Here is a 16,757-nt window from a genome sequence, read left to right on the forward strand (position 1 = left end):
CAGATGGGCGGGGTATAAATAAATTATTATTATTATTATTATTATTATTATTATTATTATTATTATTATTACTTCTACATGCACAGTTTGTGCTGTACCACTGAGCCAAGGACCCTCCCCAAATATGTAAAGCTTCATGAATCTGCATGTAATCCTTGTGCAGGAGTCACGCTGAAATTGCTGCATAGTTCAAAATTTAATATAAATGCTGCCAAAGCAAGCAAAAATTCTGAGCACTTTTGTCAGACTAAAGCTCGAAGGATTCTTAGGAGGAACTCACGACAGTTCAAATGTCACCAGCTAATTTAATTCTCCTGTGCAGATATGCTCAGAAACTGGGGGTCAGAATGTCTGCCAGCTCTTCCCTAGCAGCCTGGCTCAGTCACTTTGTAAACACAAACCCTTCGAAATTTTACTTAGCACAATCCACACCAAGTAGGATAAATGTAATCTGAAACAAAGTCTGTGCGCAACACACACAACCGTCGAACCCAAACTGTTGAATCAAACTTACATTAGAAGTCCATTTAGCAGTTTCACATCAACTTAGGCTGTATTTAAAGCAGAAGGCTGATGTGAGGCTCCAGTAACTTAAATTAAGGAGCAAAAATCCCTAGCCCAAATATGAAATTTGGCTTGAAAACTGTACATAGATTTCTATCTTTTTTAAAAAATGAGATGAATAAACTCTCTCACGCATGCACACATATACACACATTTTAAAAATGTTAATTGCTAAGCATACATTTCAAATGACAGCATGCAGCCAAATAATTCTACTTTATCCATTGAGCTGATTGTTCATATTTGCTTTCAGAAAAGCAAATTTTATTCGGAGTCAATGATGGAAACTGACCTGGGGCCCGACAGGGAACGCTGGATGGGATTGACTGGGCTGGTGCTGATCAGATGTGCTTGTATCAGACAGCGCTGTGTTGCCTCTGGCTCCTGGAATTCAAAGAAAAAGCTCTACCTTAATATCTAGCCTGGGGACTAGCACATTACATTTTGCTGTGATGTCACATAGCATCAAGCTGAAAATGATATGCTAAAGCGGTTTATCAATAACTCAAGCGCTCAAATCACTTATCAGCTGCATAAATTATGCTAACATTCATTCAGGCCAGCCTACTCACTGGGAGAGAGATACGGAAATCTGACAGCAGTGAAATTGAAGCCATCATCAACACAGCTAATGTGGACTGCATTACACATCCATTTACATAAAAAAAAATCACACAAGCTCTCTGCAGGGGAAAGAGGCATTTTTTAAAAAAAGTGCTAAAGTGAGCAACAGCTATCCTAATTTCATAGGGCAAGAATTAACTGGGCCAAAGTCAAGTGACTTCTACTGTTTATTCTCTGTGAAAGAGTAAAATGTCACGGTGCAAACTGGTGGATCCAAGGCAATTGGACTTTGCACAGATGAAGAGTCGGGGTTTGGGACTAAGAGCCAGCCTACGCTCTACAAATTTCACAGAACAAGAGGCTAGAGGTAAGGAGAAGAAGAAGAAGAAGAAGAAGAAGAAGAAGAAGAAGAAGAAGAAGAAGAAGAAGAAGAAGAAGAAGAAGAAGAAGAAGAAGAAGAAGAAGAAGAAAAGGAGGAGGAGGAGGAGGAGGAGGAGGAGGAGGAGGAGGAGGAGGAGGAGGTGGAGGAGTTTGGATTTGATATCCCACTTTATCACTACCCGAAGGAGTCTCAAAGCGGCTAACAATCTCCTTTCCCCTCCTCCCCCACAACAAACACTCTGTGAGGTGAGTGGGGCTGAGAGACTTCAAAGAAGTATCACTGGCCCAAGGTCACCCAGCAGCTGCATGTGGAGGAGCGGAGACGCGAACCCGGCTCCCCAGATTATGACTCTACCGCTCTTAACCACTATACCATTGTTTTAATGCTCCTCCACATAAATGCCCCAATGGGTAGACAAAGAAGAGCATATTAGAAAGGGGGCTAGATCACACTTTCTTACTACATGCAACGTCCCGTTCACTTGGGGAAGCATTTCAACTAAGTTACTTCACTGGCAGCAGGACGCATTGCCATGCCACCTCAGCTGACTAGCCTGTTCTGCACAGATTGCAGAAAGGTTTTAAGCAGGGCAGCCCAAGATATTTGGGCACCTGAGGCAAGCCACAAAATGGCATTGACATCCCCCATCCCTGCCACCAGAGAAGAAGGGGTGAGTAATGATCTACATCAGGGAAAAGGGGGGGGGTCCAAATCAACCCAATGGAATCAAAGGTCGTTGCGGGGGGGGGAGGGTCTGCTCCGAATCATGGTGGGCAGGAGGTCACAGCCACGGGCACCCAGCAGCAACAGCGGGCGATGCATTCCTGGGAGGCCGGATCTGCCGCCTCGTGGAAACTGGCACCCGAGGCAGTTGTCTCACCTTGCCTCGTGGGTGGGCCGGCCCTGCTTCTAAGAGACTGGGAACCAAATCCTTGCTCTGGAACAGACTGCCCCAGTTCCTACACCTGGTTCTGCCCTCCAAATGCTTTGGACTACAACTCCTATCAGTCCCAGCCTGCTATGCTTAAAAGGTAAAGGAACCCTGACAGGTAAGTCCAACCGCAAACGACTCTGGGGTCGCAGCGCTCATCTCGCTTTACAGGCCGAGGGAGCAGGTGTTTGTCCACTTCTGCAGACAGTTTTTCCAGGTCATGTGGCCAGCAGGACTAAGACGCTTCTAGCGAAACCAGAGCAGCGCACGGAAATGCCGTTTACCTTCCCGCCGGAGCGGCACCTATTTATCTACTAGCACTTTGACGTGCTTTCAAACTGCTGGGTTAGCAGGAGCTGGGATGGAACAACGGGAGCTCGCCCCGTCGCGGGGATTCGAACCGCCGACCTTCCAGTCGGCAAGTCCAAGCGGCATAGTGGTTTAAACCACAGCGCCACCCACATCCCCAGCCTGTATGCCTGGAGGGTGCCAACTGGGACACTTGGAGGGTATGAAATAGTTACCTGCATGCCACCAAGTTCCTGAAAGAAGGTCTATGCAAGCAAGCAGCTGGGCCTCAGCCCATTGTACCTGGTCGTAGTGCTGATCAGCTGAGTACCCCCCCACACCTCAACACCTAGGAGTCCTATCTGGTCAATTTGACCAGAGCCATACCTCCAAACAGAATTAGAGGTATGGCTCTGGTCAGATTGATTGGCAATAGTTCAAGAGGGATACTAACAAGCTGGAACGTGTCCAGAAGATGGCAACCAAAATGGTCAAAGGCCTGGAAACGATGCCTTATGAGGAACGGCTTAGGGAGCTGGGCATGTTTAGCCTGGAGAAGAGAAGGTTAAGGGGTGATATGATAGCCATGTTCAAATATATAAAAGGATGTCATATAGAGGAGGGAGAAAGGTTGTTTTCCGCTGCTCCAGAGAAGCGGACATGGAGCAATGGATTCAAACTACATGAAAGAAGATTCCACCTAAACATTAGGAAGAACTTCCTGACAGTAAGAGCTGTTTGGCAGTGGAATTTGCTACCAAGGAGTGTGGTGGAGTCTCCTTCTTTGGAGGTCTTTAAGCAGAGGCTTGACAGGCATATGTCAAGAATGCTTTGATGGTGCTTCCTGCTTGGCAGGGGGTTGGAATGGATGGCCCTTGTGGTCTCTTCCAACGCTATGATTCTATGAGTCCTCTAGCAGCTAAATTGGGGTAGGACTATGTACCCATCTGTCGATCCAGTTCAATATCCACTTAGAGATACATGCACATAAGCTTGCTTCCATCTTCATATGCCTCAATAAGTAGGTAGGGGTGTGCGCATAGAATGGCTATTAGTAGCAAATAAAAATTAAAAATAAATCAATGAAGCAGGAGCATGCCTGTTTATTGTTTCTGAGGCAGGACGCATGAATGCACATGGCAAAGAAGCGACAGCAACACAGGTGCCTATGTATTCCAGCAACAATTTTTAGGATTTCTGCCAGTTTGGTGTAGGTTTTGCTTTCTGTGGTTTTACTGATGGCTACAGAAATGGAATTCTAACTCAACCTTAATAAAATCCTCTGCCCCCACCCCCCACCCCACGTTTGTCCTATGAATAGCAAGTGCAAGGCAATTCAGAACTATTTTATTGCCACGCCATGGTCTGTGAAGGAAAAAAAAAGAGGATCTGATTCTGCCATACTTATAAATTTTAAAGAAGGTATTATCTGCTCATTTAAAACAAATTCTTCTATATATTCTCCAAGGGGGACAGACTTATAAATAATGTAAATGTGAAAGAAATACACCACCACATTAAGGTACAAATAAAATAGACTGCTACATATTATTCAATTGACTTCTATCTCTATAGCAATGTGTCAATCGTAACAATATTTTATACGGGGATTAAGCAATAAATGCGGGGAATCATTAGGCAGAAACCTGGGAATCTTATTAATTTGTAATTTTTAAAAAAACCAAAAGGAAGTCAGAGAGGCACATTGGTTTGGGAATACTTACAAGTGTTGTATTGAAATTCTTACAATGATTTGGGACAGGTTAATAATAAAAGCATGTTGATGTTTCTATAAAATGAACAGTGCCAACTTTGATATCACATTTAATATTCTTACTCTCATTTAACAGAGAGGGTAGAAAGAAGTTTTTTTAATGTATATGAACTCCAGCAGTTCACTATTACATTTTTTTTTTAGGACATACAGTCATCAGAAAATTAATTTTAAAATAAAACCAGTGCAATTGTACATTCCAGTTCAGAAGGGGAGCACACAGTCACCAAAGAACAAACAGGTAAAACCAAAGTTCCACCTGGGATTAAGGGCAACAGCTCACTAGAGGAAAAAGGCATAGTCTTATTGGTGTTTGCCACTTAGAAAAAAAAGTAGCACAAATTGCAATACATGCAACCTCTTTACATGGCTTACATATGTTGTGGCAATTTCTACAAATTCATATCCAAATTGCTCAGGTTATGTCTGACAAAGTGCATGCTGATGTAGTTCAGTGTAAGAAAATGAATTGCAAGTCATACAATTTCCTTTTTTGCTTCTGCCATGTTCTCAGTAGAGTCTTCTTCAGACAATCTTTGCACATACACAGAATAATTACGGTAATTAATACACAGTGTAATTAATGTATGAAGGGGTTAACACCATAGAGTAAGCTGTCTTACCAGGCTTAGCTGGATCACTTCCCCTCACCTTGGGAGGAAATACTTATTGTTGTACCTCAGTCTACCTGAAAAGCTCAGCATGTAAAGAGGTCTGAACTGGCTGCTCTAAGCTCAGACCACATGGCGCTTACAAGTGTTCTTACACCAATAATTTAGAAACATTCACCTCTGCAACAAAGCCAAGTTTTACTGCCTGTGTTTTCTGACTAATGTATGGGAAAGCTCATGAACTTGACCTTTGGGGATTTTGTAAATAAACCATTTTTAACTTACCAGATGTGTGGTCTTTTTCTGTGCTAGGGGAAGAGAAGACTACTTTGGAACTTGCAAGGGCATATTTTAAAGGTCTAATAGCCTATATTTCCACGCTTGAGCTATAAAAAATTAGCCCACTATTCACTTCTCAAACATCTTCCTCATTCTGTCTAAAAGTAATGGGCCAGTCCACACGTACTAGTTCAGGGATGCCTGCATGGCGCCCTTCAGATGTTATGCACTGCTACATCTCCTACAATTGGCCATGCTGGCTCAGGCTGGGTTGGAATTGTAGTCCACAGCATCTGGAGGGTAGCCCATTTTCCCTTCCTTGCTTGATCACTTAGACATCAGACAATGGCTTCCAAAAGTTATTGAGCCACCAAAGATCAAGCCCCACATGCAGAGCTGCCATGTGACTTCTTCCTTTAAACCCAACCATCAGCTATAGTGAAGCAATGCACACAGATGTGTGAATCAGCCCCTAATCTAACTCTGTATTTCTTAGCACAGTGCAAAAAAAGCCAACAATCACCTAGATAATTGTTGAACCTAAAGCACACTCCCAGTGAATTGAGTAATGACTTATTTTATTGTTTAACAGGATATAAATAAACCATTTATTTGGAAGAAAGCAAATCATGTAGAACACCATTTTCAGTGCTTATACAAATAAATTACTGCCAGGCCTTAAATATCTATAATTTTAGTTCCAATAATTTACAGTCTGTCCATTTCTCAACAGTTCTAGTTTTCTAGTTATTGGTGCACCTTCTATGTAACTCACCCATCGGTTAATTTGTCTAACTCTGTGAGATCTAAACACCTCAATAACACACACAGTCACGAGTTGTAGATTATGAACCCTCATAATTGTTGCTAACATTAATAAATTCATAATTAGAGATTTTATGAACATCTGATTTTTAAAATGTAATAATCCAATGAAATAAAAACAGCAAAGGTCTTAATCCCAATCCTAACCTTGCAATTTCTGATATTGTGGTCATTACGTTTCCGAGCATAATTCAAAGTGTTGATGCTGACCTTTGAAGCCCCAAACGGCCTTGGCCCAGTATACCTGAAGGAGCATCTCCACCCACATCGTTCTGCCCGGACACTGAGGTCCAGCTATGAGGGCCTTCTGGCGGTTCCCTCGCTGCATACCAGGCAGAGGGCCTTCTCGGTAGTGGCACCCGCCCTGTGGAACGCCCTCCCATCAGATGTCAAAAAGAAAAACAACTACCAGACTTTTAGAGGACATCTGAAGGCAGCCCTGTTTAGGGAAGCTTTTAATCTTTAAGAAATTAGTGTATTTTAATATTTCTGTTGGAAGCCGTCCAGAGTGGCTGGGGAAACCCAGCCAGATGGGTGGGGTATAAATAATAAAATTATTATTATTATTATTATTATTATTATTATTATTATTATTATTATATTATTATTATTATTAGTTTCCAATAATAATGTGCCACCTGGCACACCCACCACATATGACGTAAACAATGAGATGCACATATCCAACATTTGTGGCTCTGTGGAACGACCGCCCCCAACTGAGATGCATCTCACTCCAAATTTGTCTTATTTCAGACAACAGGTTAAAACCCATCTTTTCCACCAAACTTTCAGTGACAAATTAAAAGTCATTTTATGTGCTTTTAATCATGCTATGTATGGAATTCATAAGAATTATGTTAATGCTTTTGTCTGTTGCAAGTTATGTTTTTATATAATTTAATATAGGATCAATTTCAATGGGATTACTCTGAGCATGGCTTTGTTAACTTGTTATCTTAAGTCTAGATCTAATTGTATATTTTTTTTAAAATTTTAAAACATTTTTTCCCCATCCTTCCATGATTCGCAACCAAAGCTGTTTATGCAACAAATAAGTTACCAACTATACCAAGTGAATTCAACAACAATAACATTTCTATTATGTCATCTGTGATCTAGTCTGTCATATAGTAGGCTAAGATAATGCTCAACCAAACATACTTTTAAAGACAAGGTACCATAAATGGGACCCAGGTGGCGCTGTGGGCTAAACCACTGAGCCTAGGGCTTGCTGATCAGAAGGTTGGCGGTTCGAATCCCTGTGACGGGGTGAGCTCCCGTTGCTTGGTCCCAGTTCCTGCCAACCTAGCAGTTCAAAAGCACGTCAAAATGCAAGTAGATAAATAGGAACCGCTACAGCGGGAAGGTAAACGGCGTTTCCATGTGCTGCTCTGGTTTGCCAGAAGCGGCTTTGTCATGCCGGCCACATGACCTGGAAGCTATACGCCGGCTCCCTCGGCCAATAATGCGAGATGAGCGCGCAACCCCAGAGTCGGTCACGACTGGACCTAATGGTCAGGGGTCCCTTTACCTTTACCATAAATGAGAAGTTCTTGCCTCAATTTCCCATCAGTCTAATCTCTAAAATTAAGCATATGTGATGACCAGATTCACACAATCCTTTTTCTGGGTCAAGGTGTTCCAAGGTGTTAATGCCAAAACCAGAACTCTGAACTGTTCTCAGAAACAGATATGATAAATTTTCAACATTTCATGTGTTGGTGAGTTGGAAGAAAAGCATTTTTTTGGGGGGGGGATTAAAAACAAGATTCTTGAATATAGTCAAGAGCTTTAAAAAGGTTGTTGTTGTTTAGTCGTGTCCGACTCTTCGTGACCCCATGGACCAGAGCACGCCAGGCACTCCTGTCTTCCACTGCCTCCCACAGTTTGGTCAAACTCATGTTAGTAGCTTCGAGAACACTGTCCAACCATCTCGTCCTCTGTCGTCCCCTTCTCCTAGTGCCCTCAATCCTTCCCAACATTGGGGTCTTTTCCAAGGATTCTTCTCTTCTCATGAGGTGGCCAAAGTATTGGAGCCTCAGCTTCAGGATCTGTCCTTCCAGTGAGCACTCAGGGCTGATTTCCTTCAGAATGGATAGGTTTGATCTTCTTGCAGTCCATGGGACTCTCAAGAGTCTCCTCCAGCACCATATTTCAAAAGCATCCATTCTTCGGCGATCAGCATTCTTTATGGTCTTTAAAAATGAACTTACTTTTAAAGCATGTGCTTTGGATACTTTTTGTACCTCACAATTATAACCAGAGATGTAGCTGCTACAAAGGCAGAATTAATAATATGTGGGACCCTGCATACATTCTGCTTTTCAGGTATTTTAGCATGAAATTTGGCATAGCCTTAAATGGCTGTACTTCCCGTTGCACAATATTCAAGAGGACTCTGGTTTGAAACTTAGCACCTGATTAGTCCAGCTCTATTTCCAAACCAGTTTAGCAATGCCTGGGAAAGAAGCACACAATTTCATGTGTATGAATGAGGCTTTACGCAGCCTCGATATGAGATTATTCATGCTGGCTTTCCAGGATCAGAGGGATGTATTCTTCCGGCGCCCATATCTCTTTCACTCATGCACTTGTGCTTCACTTAGCCTCATAGGCCCTCCTCCTAATCTACCCACCGTATAGGAATTGCACCAGAAACAGGATTTGTTTGAAAACCAGAAAAAGAATTGCCAGAAGAAGAATTGTGAGTTAATAACCAAGAAAATGCAGCAAAGCAAGGATTTCAAGCTGACTGGGAGCTCCATTGCATCCATCAGTCCTGGTGAAAATTTATTCTCCGCCATTTATTACTGCCTGTGAGAGCATGGGTGAAAATAGCCAAGAATGAAAACTACAGCCACAAAACATTCAGATGAGGGCATGATTCTTTGTTTACTTGCAGTGCTCTCTATATGAGCCAGACGGGAAGTGTTTTCTATAGGAGAAGGAAAGCTCTGATCCCCAAACTCTGCTGCCTTGTGGGATATCTTTGGGAGACGAAAAGACTAAGTAAACCCTACACAAATCTAGAGTCTAAAACAGTTGGATGGTGCTTTGTATACCTCCTTCCAGCAACTCCTGCAGACAAGCTGGTGCCAAATGCATTGCTCTGCTTTCCCTTTAACGACATCAGTGAGGCTGAGAAGGGGGTCTTGTCCTCTGGGTACCCCCAGAGGTGCACTCCATTGTCTCTCAAGACAAACAGATGCCAACAATGAAAACTACAATAATAGTGACTACTAGCTGGCCCGGCCACGCGTTGCTGTGCCACATCCCTGTGACTCCCCCCACTCTGTCCCAACCCATGACTTATTCTGCCCCCTCCTCCCCCACCCCCATTCATCCCTGTGACTGTCCCCATCCTGTCCCTGTACCCCCCTCCTCCCCCCACCCCTCAGCTCATCCCTGTGACTTCCCCCAGTCCCCTCCCTGTACCCCCAGGTCATCCCTGTGACTCCACCAGCGGCGGCGGCGTATCCCGGCCTGTATGTCAGGCATTTGGCATTGGGGGGGGGAATGCAATGGTGGTTTTTGCCGCGGTGTCGGCGTGGCGCACTCTGTCTGTGACGGTTGGACGTGGGGGGATAGGGGAAGGATCCTGGCGTCAGGCTTTGTGGAGGAATGGGCTTTGTGGCGGTTATAGAATGTTGGCTGGTGACATCGCGATCTTGCCTCGGAGACGCAGCTTCTGGCTTCTATTCCCCAGCACGCACTTTTGTCTGAGTTGTGAGTTCCGGAACATGTTTTTTTTTGGGGGGGTGTTGAATGATTGTGTAAAAGTGTCATTATTGTTTCACTGTACCTTTAAGAGTCAGGAAAGATTTAATGACTGGGGCTCTGCAGCTGTGGAGCAGCTCTACAGGTGTTGCTGTGAAGCTGATGATGCAGGGTATATCAGGGGTGTTGTGTGTTGCCTCTGTGCTGGGCGTTTTCCCAGTGTGCTCTTGGTGGGTGGTTTGGTTGTGTGGGTATTTTGTATAAGCCTGATTTAATTTTTGTTGAATTTACTTTCTCCATTAAACCAAGCATTTGTTTAAGTCTTGGTCTCTATGTGTAAGTTCCTCAACCAGTTTCTGCTGATTTTGCTTTTAACCCCAACATCTTGGTTATGGGCCCAGTGGTTGAGCGTGGAACTGCACATGTTAGTTTTTGGAGAAAGGTTTAGAAAGGTTTTTTTCCCCTCTTTTCTGCTGCAACGGTTTTGTGGGCTGGTGGTTGAAAAGTTCCAGCATGGCAGACCGTGTTGCTGAGGCTGAGAAGGCTTTAACATTCCCGCAACTAACGGCCGAGAACTACAGTCTATGGTCCTTTCGCATGGAAGCACTTCTAACTTCCCGTGATGTGTGGAAGTACGTGACCGAGGACCCTCCTGCTCCTGTGACCGATGCCTGGTCGAAAGGTGATGCTAAAGCAAGGGCATTAATTAACTTGTCTGTTAGTGATCAGCAAGTTGTGTATATAAGAAATAAGAAGACTGCCAAAGAAATGTGGGACAGTCTTGCGGCAGTGCACGTTGGAAAGGAGTCAGCGTCTGCCATAGCTAGTCAGATATCTGCTGTACCTCCAGCAAAATTAACTGTGGAAGGGGTAACAGCAAGATTGATGGGCGAGCTGGACAGAAGGGAGGCTTGTGGGATTAGCACTCCTATTTCTAAAAATAATGAGGAACGCCGTATGCAAGTCTGTGGTGATTCATCTGCTTTCAAAACATCCAAGCATTGCTGGTTTTGTAAAAAGCAGGGGCACCTTGCGAGGGACTGCAGATTTAAAAAGCAAAAAGCTTCAGAGTCCGTTCCAGTTCGTAAATCACAGACAGCAACCCAGCAATCGGCAGCACATCGTAAAGATGGACGTGAGCCGCGAGCGTTCCATGCTCGTGAATTAGGTCGTAAAGTAATTAAAGATGACACGTGGAAATCATTTGTAGTAGATTCCGGGGCGTCAATTCATCTTTGTAACGACCGAAGTCTGTTTGTTTCTTTCGAAGAGGAAATTGGCACCATTCATCTGGCCAACTCCGACGTTCTACAGTCGCTTGGCAGAGGTACTGTGAAACTTGACTCCTTAAACATCACAATAGCAAATTGCACTTACTGCCCATCAGTGGACAATTTATTATCAGTAAGTTGCTTTGCACGCCAAGGAGTAACTGTGTGCTTCACAAAATCACTATGTGAGTTCTACAAAGGGGGAAAGCGTGTATTGTATGCCAGAGAGTCTGAAGGTTTATATAGACTATATTTTAAAAAGCATTCACAGCCACCTGTGAACTGTAGAGTAACCCAGCCAAGTCAGGGGCTGAGAAATGTAAAGCCTCACTCCGGATGTATTCATGAGGCGCATAGACTTTTGGGACATTTAAATTTCACAGATGTGATAAAGACAGAGAAGATTGTTGATGGACTAAACTTGAAGCCATGTAAATACTATATGCAATGTGTATCTTGTTGTAAGAATAAGATAAAAGTTGCAAGAAAGGGTAAATGCTCAGGCAGGAAAGTAACAGAGCCATTTGAACGTGTGCATTGTGATTTAGTAGGGCCACTCCCTCCTTCTTTAGGAAATTCAAAATATTGGCTTACTCTTATTGATCAGTACAGCAGATATTGTTTTGTTTACACCATTGCTGAAAAGTCACAAGCACTTGAGAAGTACAAGATTTTTTGCAACTGGGTAAAAACCCACTTTAACAAACCTATAAAGCATTTGTTTTCTGACAGGGGGGGAGAGTTTGTTTGAGGAATTTTCACATTTCCTGGAAGCGCAGGGGACTGTTCACGAGTTGTCCTGCCCTAGAAGTCCTTGGCAGAATGGGATTGTAGAAGTAGTGCAACGTGATTTGCAGGCAGGTGTTAAAACTTACTTGCATGATGCTAATTTGGGGAAAGAATATTGGGCGGAATCTCTTCATGCCTATCTTTTTGTTAAAAACAGATCCTATCATTCTAGTTTAAATGTTACACCCTATGAAATGTTGTTTAAAAAACGCCCTAATTTGAAATACCTACGAATTTGGGGGTCAGACGTTATTATTCACTACCCTGCTAGACACAAGTTGGATGAGCGTAGTGTTCAAGGAAAGTTTATGGGCTACCAGCAGGGGGCGTACAGAGTTTATGTACCAGCAACTGGTAAATTTCATATTACCAAAAGCATGATTGAAACTGTAAATTGGAATAGAGTTGCTATTTTTCAAGATAGTGATGGTTTAGATAATGCTGATGAGGAGGAAGTAGAAGTAGAAGAGGGAGAAGCTAGAGCAGGGGATACTAGTGAATCTGAAGACGAAAAGCCTGTTGTGTCTGGTGATTTGTTTGAAAATTTAAAGACACAGACACCTAAAGAAAGGTTAAGTTCTTCTGAGTTTTCTGAAAGTAAGAAAAGCCCACAAGAGTCTCATCAGTCTGATGATAGCAATTTACAGTCTGAAGCTAGAAGTCCAAATAGTTCTACTGATTCTGAAGAGCCTAGCTCTTCTTCAGGACTAAGACGTTCAGACAGAAAGAGACAGGAACCAAGACGGTTTTCAAAAGAGCAGTTATACACTGTGTATGCCAATAAAGTAGTTTTTGAGCCAAAATGCTACAACGATGTTCAAAAATTACCTTTGCATGAAGCTGTAAATTGGTACAAAGCTATGGATGCTGAAATAGCTTCTTTAAAAGAGCATAACACTTGGTCTCTTGTACCACAAACCCCAGACATGAGAGTTATTGATTCAAAATGGGTTTATAAAGTGAAAATGAATGATAAAAACGAAGTTGTAAGGTACAAGGCTAGGTTAGTAGCCAGAGGTTTCCAGCAAATCCCGGGTGAAGACTGATTTGTGTTACTCACCAAGCGTAAAATATGAATCTGTTAAGCTTTTGTTAAAAGATGCATCCCAGCGTGGACATGCTGTCTATCATGTAGATATAAAAACTGCCTATTTGTTTGCAGATTTAGAAGAACAAATTTTTATGCGTGTCCCTGATGGCGTAATCGCCACTAAAGGAGTAGTGTGCAAACTAAATAAATCTCTTTATGGTTTGCATCAGAGTGGTAAAAACTGGCATCAGACTTTAGTGAAGGAATTGCTGAATTTTGGTTTTACACAAGGCAAGGCAGATAACTGTGTATTTACAAAAGAAAATGGAAATTCTGTGACCAAATTATGTGTGTTTGTAGATGATATACTAATTTCTACAAGAACTAAACATGAATATACACAGATAGTGTCACTGTTACAAGAAAAATTTGATGTGGTAGAATTAGGCAAAGCTAAAAACTATATATCCATGCAAATTGAAGAAGGCAAAAATGGTTCTTATCTGATTCATCAAAATGCAAAAATAGATGATCTTGTTGAAATGTTATGTTTAAAGAATGCAAATGGGAAAGAAACGCCTATGGTATGTGGTTTTACTTTTACAGATGGCAATAACATGTTCTCTGACAAAACTTTGTATCGCTCTGCCATAGGCAAGCTCAATTTTATTCAAAGAGTTTCAAGGCCAGATGTAACTTATGCTTTTCATTTTCTGGCAAAATTTGTAGAAAAACCCACTACCCAATGCTTCAAAGCTCTTAAGAGAGTGGTGATGTACCTCAAACACACAAAACATTATAGGTTGGAATTTACACCATCTATTGACAAAGGTTTTGAAATATATTGTGATGCATCTCATGCTGTAGAGCAGAATAATTACAAAGGTACATCTGGTATGGTTTATTTTTATAATGGGTGTCCTTTTGAATGGAAAGCACAGAATCAAAGGATTAATTGTCTTTCTTCAACTGAAAGTGAGTTATATGCCTGTACTCAGGCCATTCGTGATATAGAGTGGTATTTACAAATATTTGAAGACTTAAAGATGCCAGTATCACTCCCAGTAAAAGTTTATCTCAATTCCCAGAGTGGACTTGCTATCCTGTGCTCAGAAACCAACACACAGCGCACTAGAGTGTTGAGATTACGTTTACAATTTGTAAAGAATTTGATTGCTGACAAAACAATTGTTTTTGAATATGTCCCCGGTGACAGACAAGTTGCAGACATCTTTACTAAAGCACTTCCAAAAGCTGCGCATGAAAGACATGTACAAAGTTTGTCTCTGTTTCACAATAATGAACTGCAGGGGATATGTTGAATGATTGTGTAAAAGTGTCATTATTGTTTCACTGTACCTTTAAGAGTCAGGAAAGATTTAATGACTGGGGCTCTGCAGCTGTGGAGCAGCTCTACAGGTGTTGCTGTGAAGCTGATGATGCAGGGTATATCAGGGGTGTTGTGTGTTGCCTCTGTGCTGGGCGTTTTCCCAGTGTGCTCTTGGTGGGTGGTTTGGTTGTGTGGGTATTTTGTATAAGCCTGATTTAATTTTTGTTAAATTTACTTTCTCCATTAAACCAAGCATTTGTTTAAGTCTTGGTCTCTATGTGTAAGTTCCTCAACCAGTTTCTGCTGATTTTGCTTTTAACCCCAACAGGGGGGGTTACCTGGCCCAGGTGTGACATCTGTCTACGCAAACTGAATATGGTCACTCGCATATTCGCTTGGGACATACTCACAGTGGATACGAAGGAGAGCTATTCTCGGGATGATCCTGCATGCTAGACCTTATCAAATTCAAATGTCCCTGAATGAATAAAGCATTCAGCAAACCAAATTCAATCTTACTGGTTGGAAACTAAGCAGGGCCCTCTACTTTTATCATTTAGGCCAGGCATCCCCAAACTTTGGCCCTCCAGATGTTTTGGCCTACAACTCCCATGATCCCTAGCTAAGAGGACCAGTGGTCAGGGATGATGGGAATTGTAGTCCAAAACATCTGGAGGGCCGAAGTTTGGGGATGCCTGATTTAGGCCAATCCCAGCTTCCTGGCAATTTGAACTACGTGACACACATTTTTGTCACATTCACACTTAACACTTTCAGGTGTTCAGCAACCCCTTTGCTTATTACTTTTTTGTTCTCTCATTTTGACGCAGGAGTCTATTATTTGCATTTCCAACCCCACATCTCCACCTTGATTTATACCATTTTGCAACATAAAGATGCATGTTCATATTGGAGCATCTCGTATTTTTACAGTCTAAATGAGAACTGAGAAGCAAGGTTACTACATGAAATGGGAAGAGATATCATTGTAAAATCAGGTTCCTTATTTAAAATAAGCTGACGCCCCTTCTTTCTGCCTCTCCCCACCACTGCAAGCGTCCTGAATGGTGCGCGCAAAGATCCCTCTGTTAATGGGCCATGCATCTTTTATGAACTGGACCCTGCCCATTGTGGGTTGCGGTTTCTTTGCTACTGAATGCATTAGCACACACATAATCATATTAAGGTCACAAAGCCTCTATCAATTTTCTACGAATTCATACAATATTTCTTTTGCTGTTAGCACTGTTGAATATAGTGGTGATAAAGGTTGCCTATTAGAAGATGGACAGTTGAACACATTATTATTTCATGTTGGACAGCTGATCCCTAACTAAACAGGGCAGAAGACGCTCTAAATTAAACTTCCTTTCTTTCCATTCTTGCATCCTTAGTAAATGCCAAAGGGGGAGTATGTTAAAAGAGCATCTATTATTCCAAGCAACTGCTACTATTTGCCTTAAAAAAAATATCACTAGCCATCAATTCCTCATGAGGTTCTTCACTTAATTTATATATGTTTTCGTCTGATTATAAAGTAGAAACGATTTTATCTTTAAGCAGAGATGTAATCCATGCTGTAATCATTGCTAATCCCAAATGTTGACCAGGCTCATCTCCCAGGATTAGTTTCTCTTACTTAAAAAATAATACAGTACACCTAGTAGATCTAAACTACTGGTCTGCCATTTAGCCTCATCAATCAGAAAACATTGGAATCACGACTTTCATAACTCTTTACCTAGAACCATAAGTTCCAGAAATTTGCAAAAGGCAAGGAATACTGAGATTCTTTCTAGCCTCCCTAATTGGTTTCCAAATAGGGTTTCCACCTTTGTTCTGGCAAAATATAGGACAGGATGGCGGGGGGCAACCCCCTCCCCGAATGATGAATTTGTCTGTGCTTTGCTACCCAGAGCTTAAATTCATGACCTTTCATTTACCCTTGCATACATGCGCAGAACTGTACAGTGATACATGCAGGCAAGGGGAAAAAATAAACACGGGGGCATATTCTGATGTGGGGATGAACTATGTTCCACATATTGCATTTATGAAGGAGAGAGGATAATATTAGGGGGCAGTGGGGAGGGCAAGCCTTGTGGGGAGCTACTTCTCCCCCACCCCTCCTCTCTCAAATATCATGTGGGGCTTCTGGGCTATGACACTGACACAAAACCGCTTCTTTCTAGAGACTCGGAACTTGTAGTTCTCTGAGGGACAAGGCTCAACGCTCCCAGGCTGCAGCTCTGCAAATGGACACCTTTACCCAGCCAAAGCTGCGGGGAACTAGAAGCAGCAATCTGAAAACCTTGCCCTGATTTGCTCCTCTTTAGGGGTGGGATAAGGAGAGGGAGCAAGGAGAAAAATGGAAAGGAAAGAAGGGAGAGGGAGAGGGA

General features: G+C 42.4%; 1 protein-coding gene and 1 non-coding gene across 2 annotated transcripts in view; both read right to left on the bottom strand.

Moving 5' to 3' along the window:
• The window catches only part of POU6F2 (POU class 6 homeobox 2), a 303,696-nt gene that overhangs the window by 143,909 nt on the left and 143,030 nt on the right, over positions 1-16,757 (bottom strand). Inside the window, 1 exon segment of the mRNA XM_035129851.2 lies at positions 857-948. Coding sequence (XP_034985742.1) covers positions 857-948 — 92 coding nt within the window.
• LOC118092404 (U6 spliceosomal RNA) lies at positions 119-220 on the bottom strand. The gene has a single exon (XR_004693517.2). It is a non-coding gene; the product is annotated as a U6 spliceosomal RNA (small nuclear RNA).

Source organism: Zootoca vivipara, chromosome 12 (genome assembly GCF_963506605.1).
Source record: "Zootoca vivipara chromosome 12, rZooViv1.1, whole genome shotgun sequence".
Taxonomy (NCBI): Eukaryota; Metazoa; Chordata; class Lepidosauria; order Squamata; family Lacertidae; genus Zootoca; species Zootoca vivipara.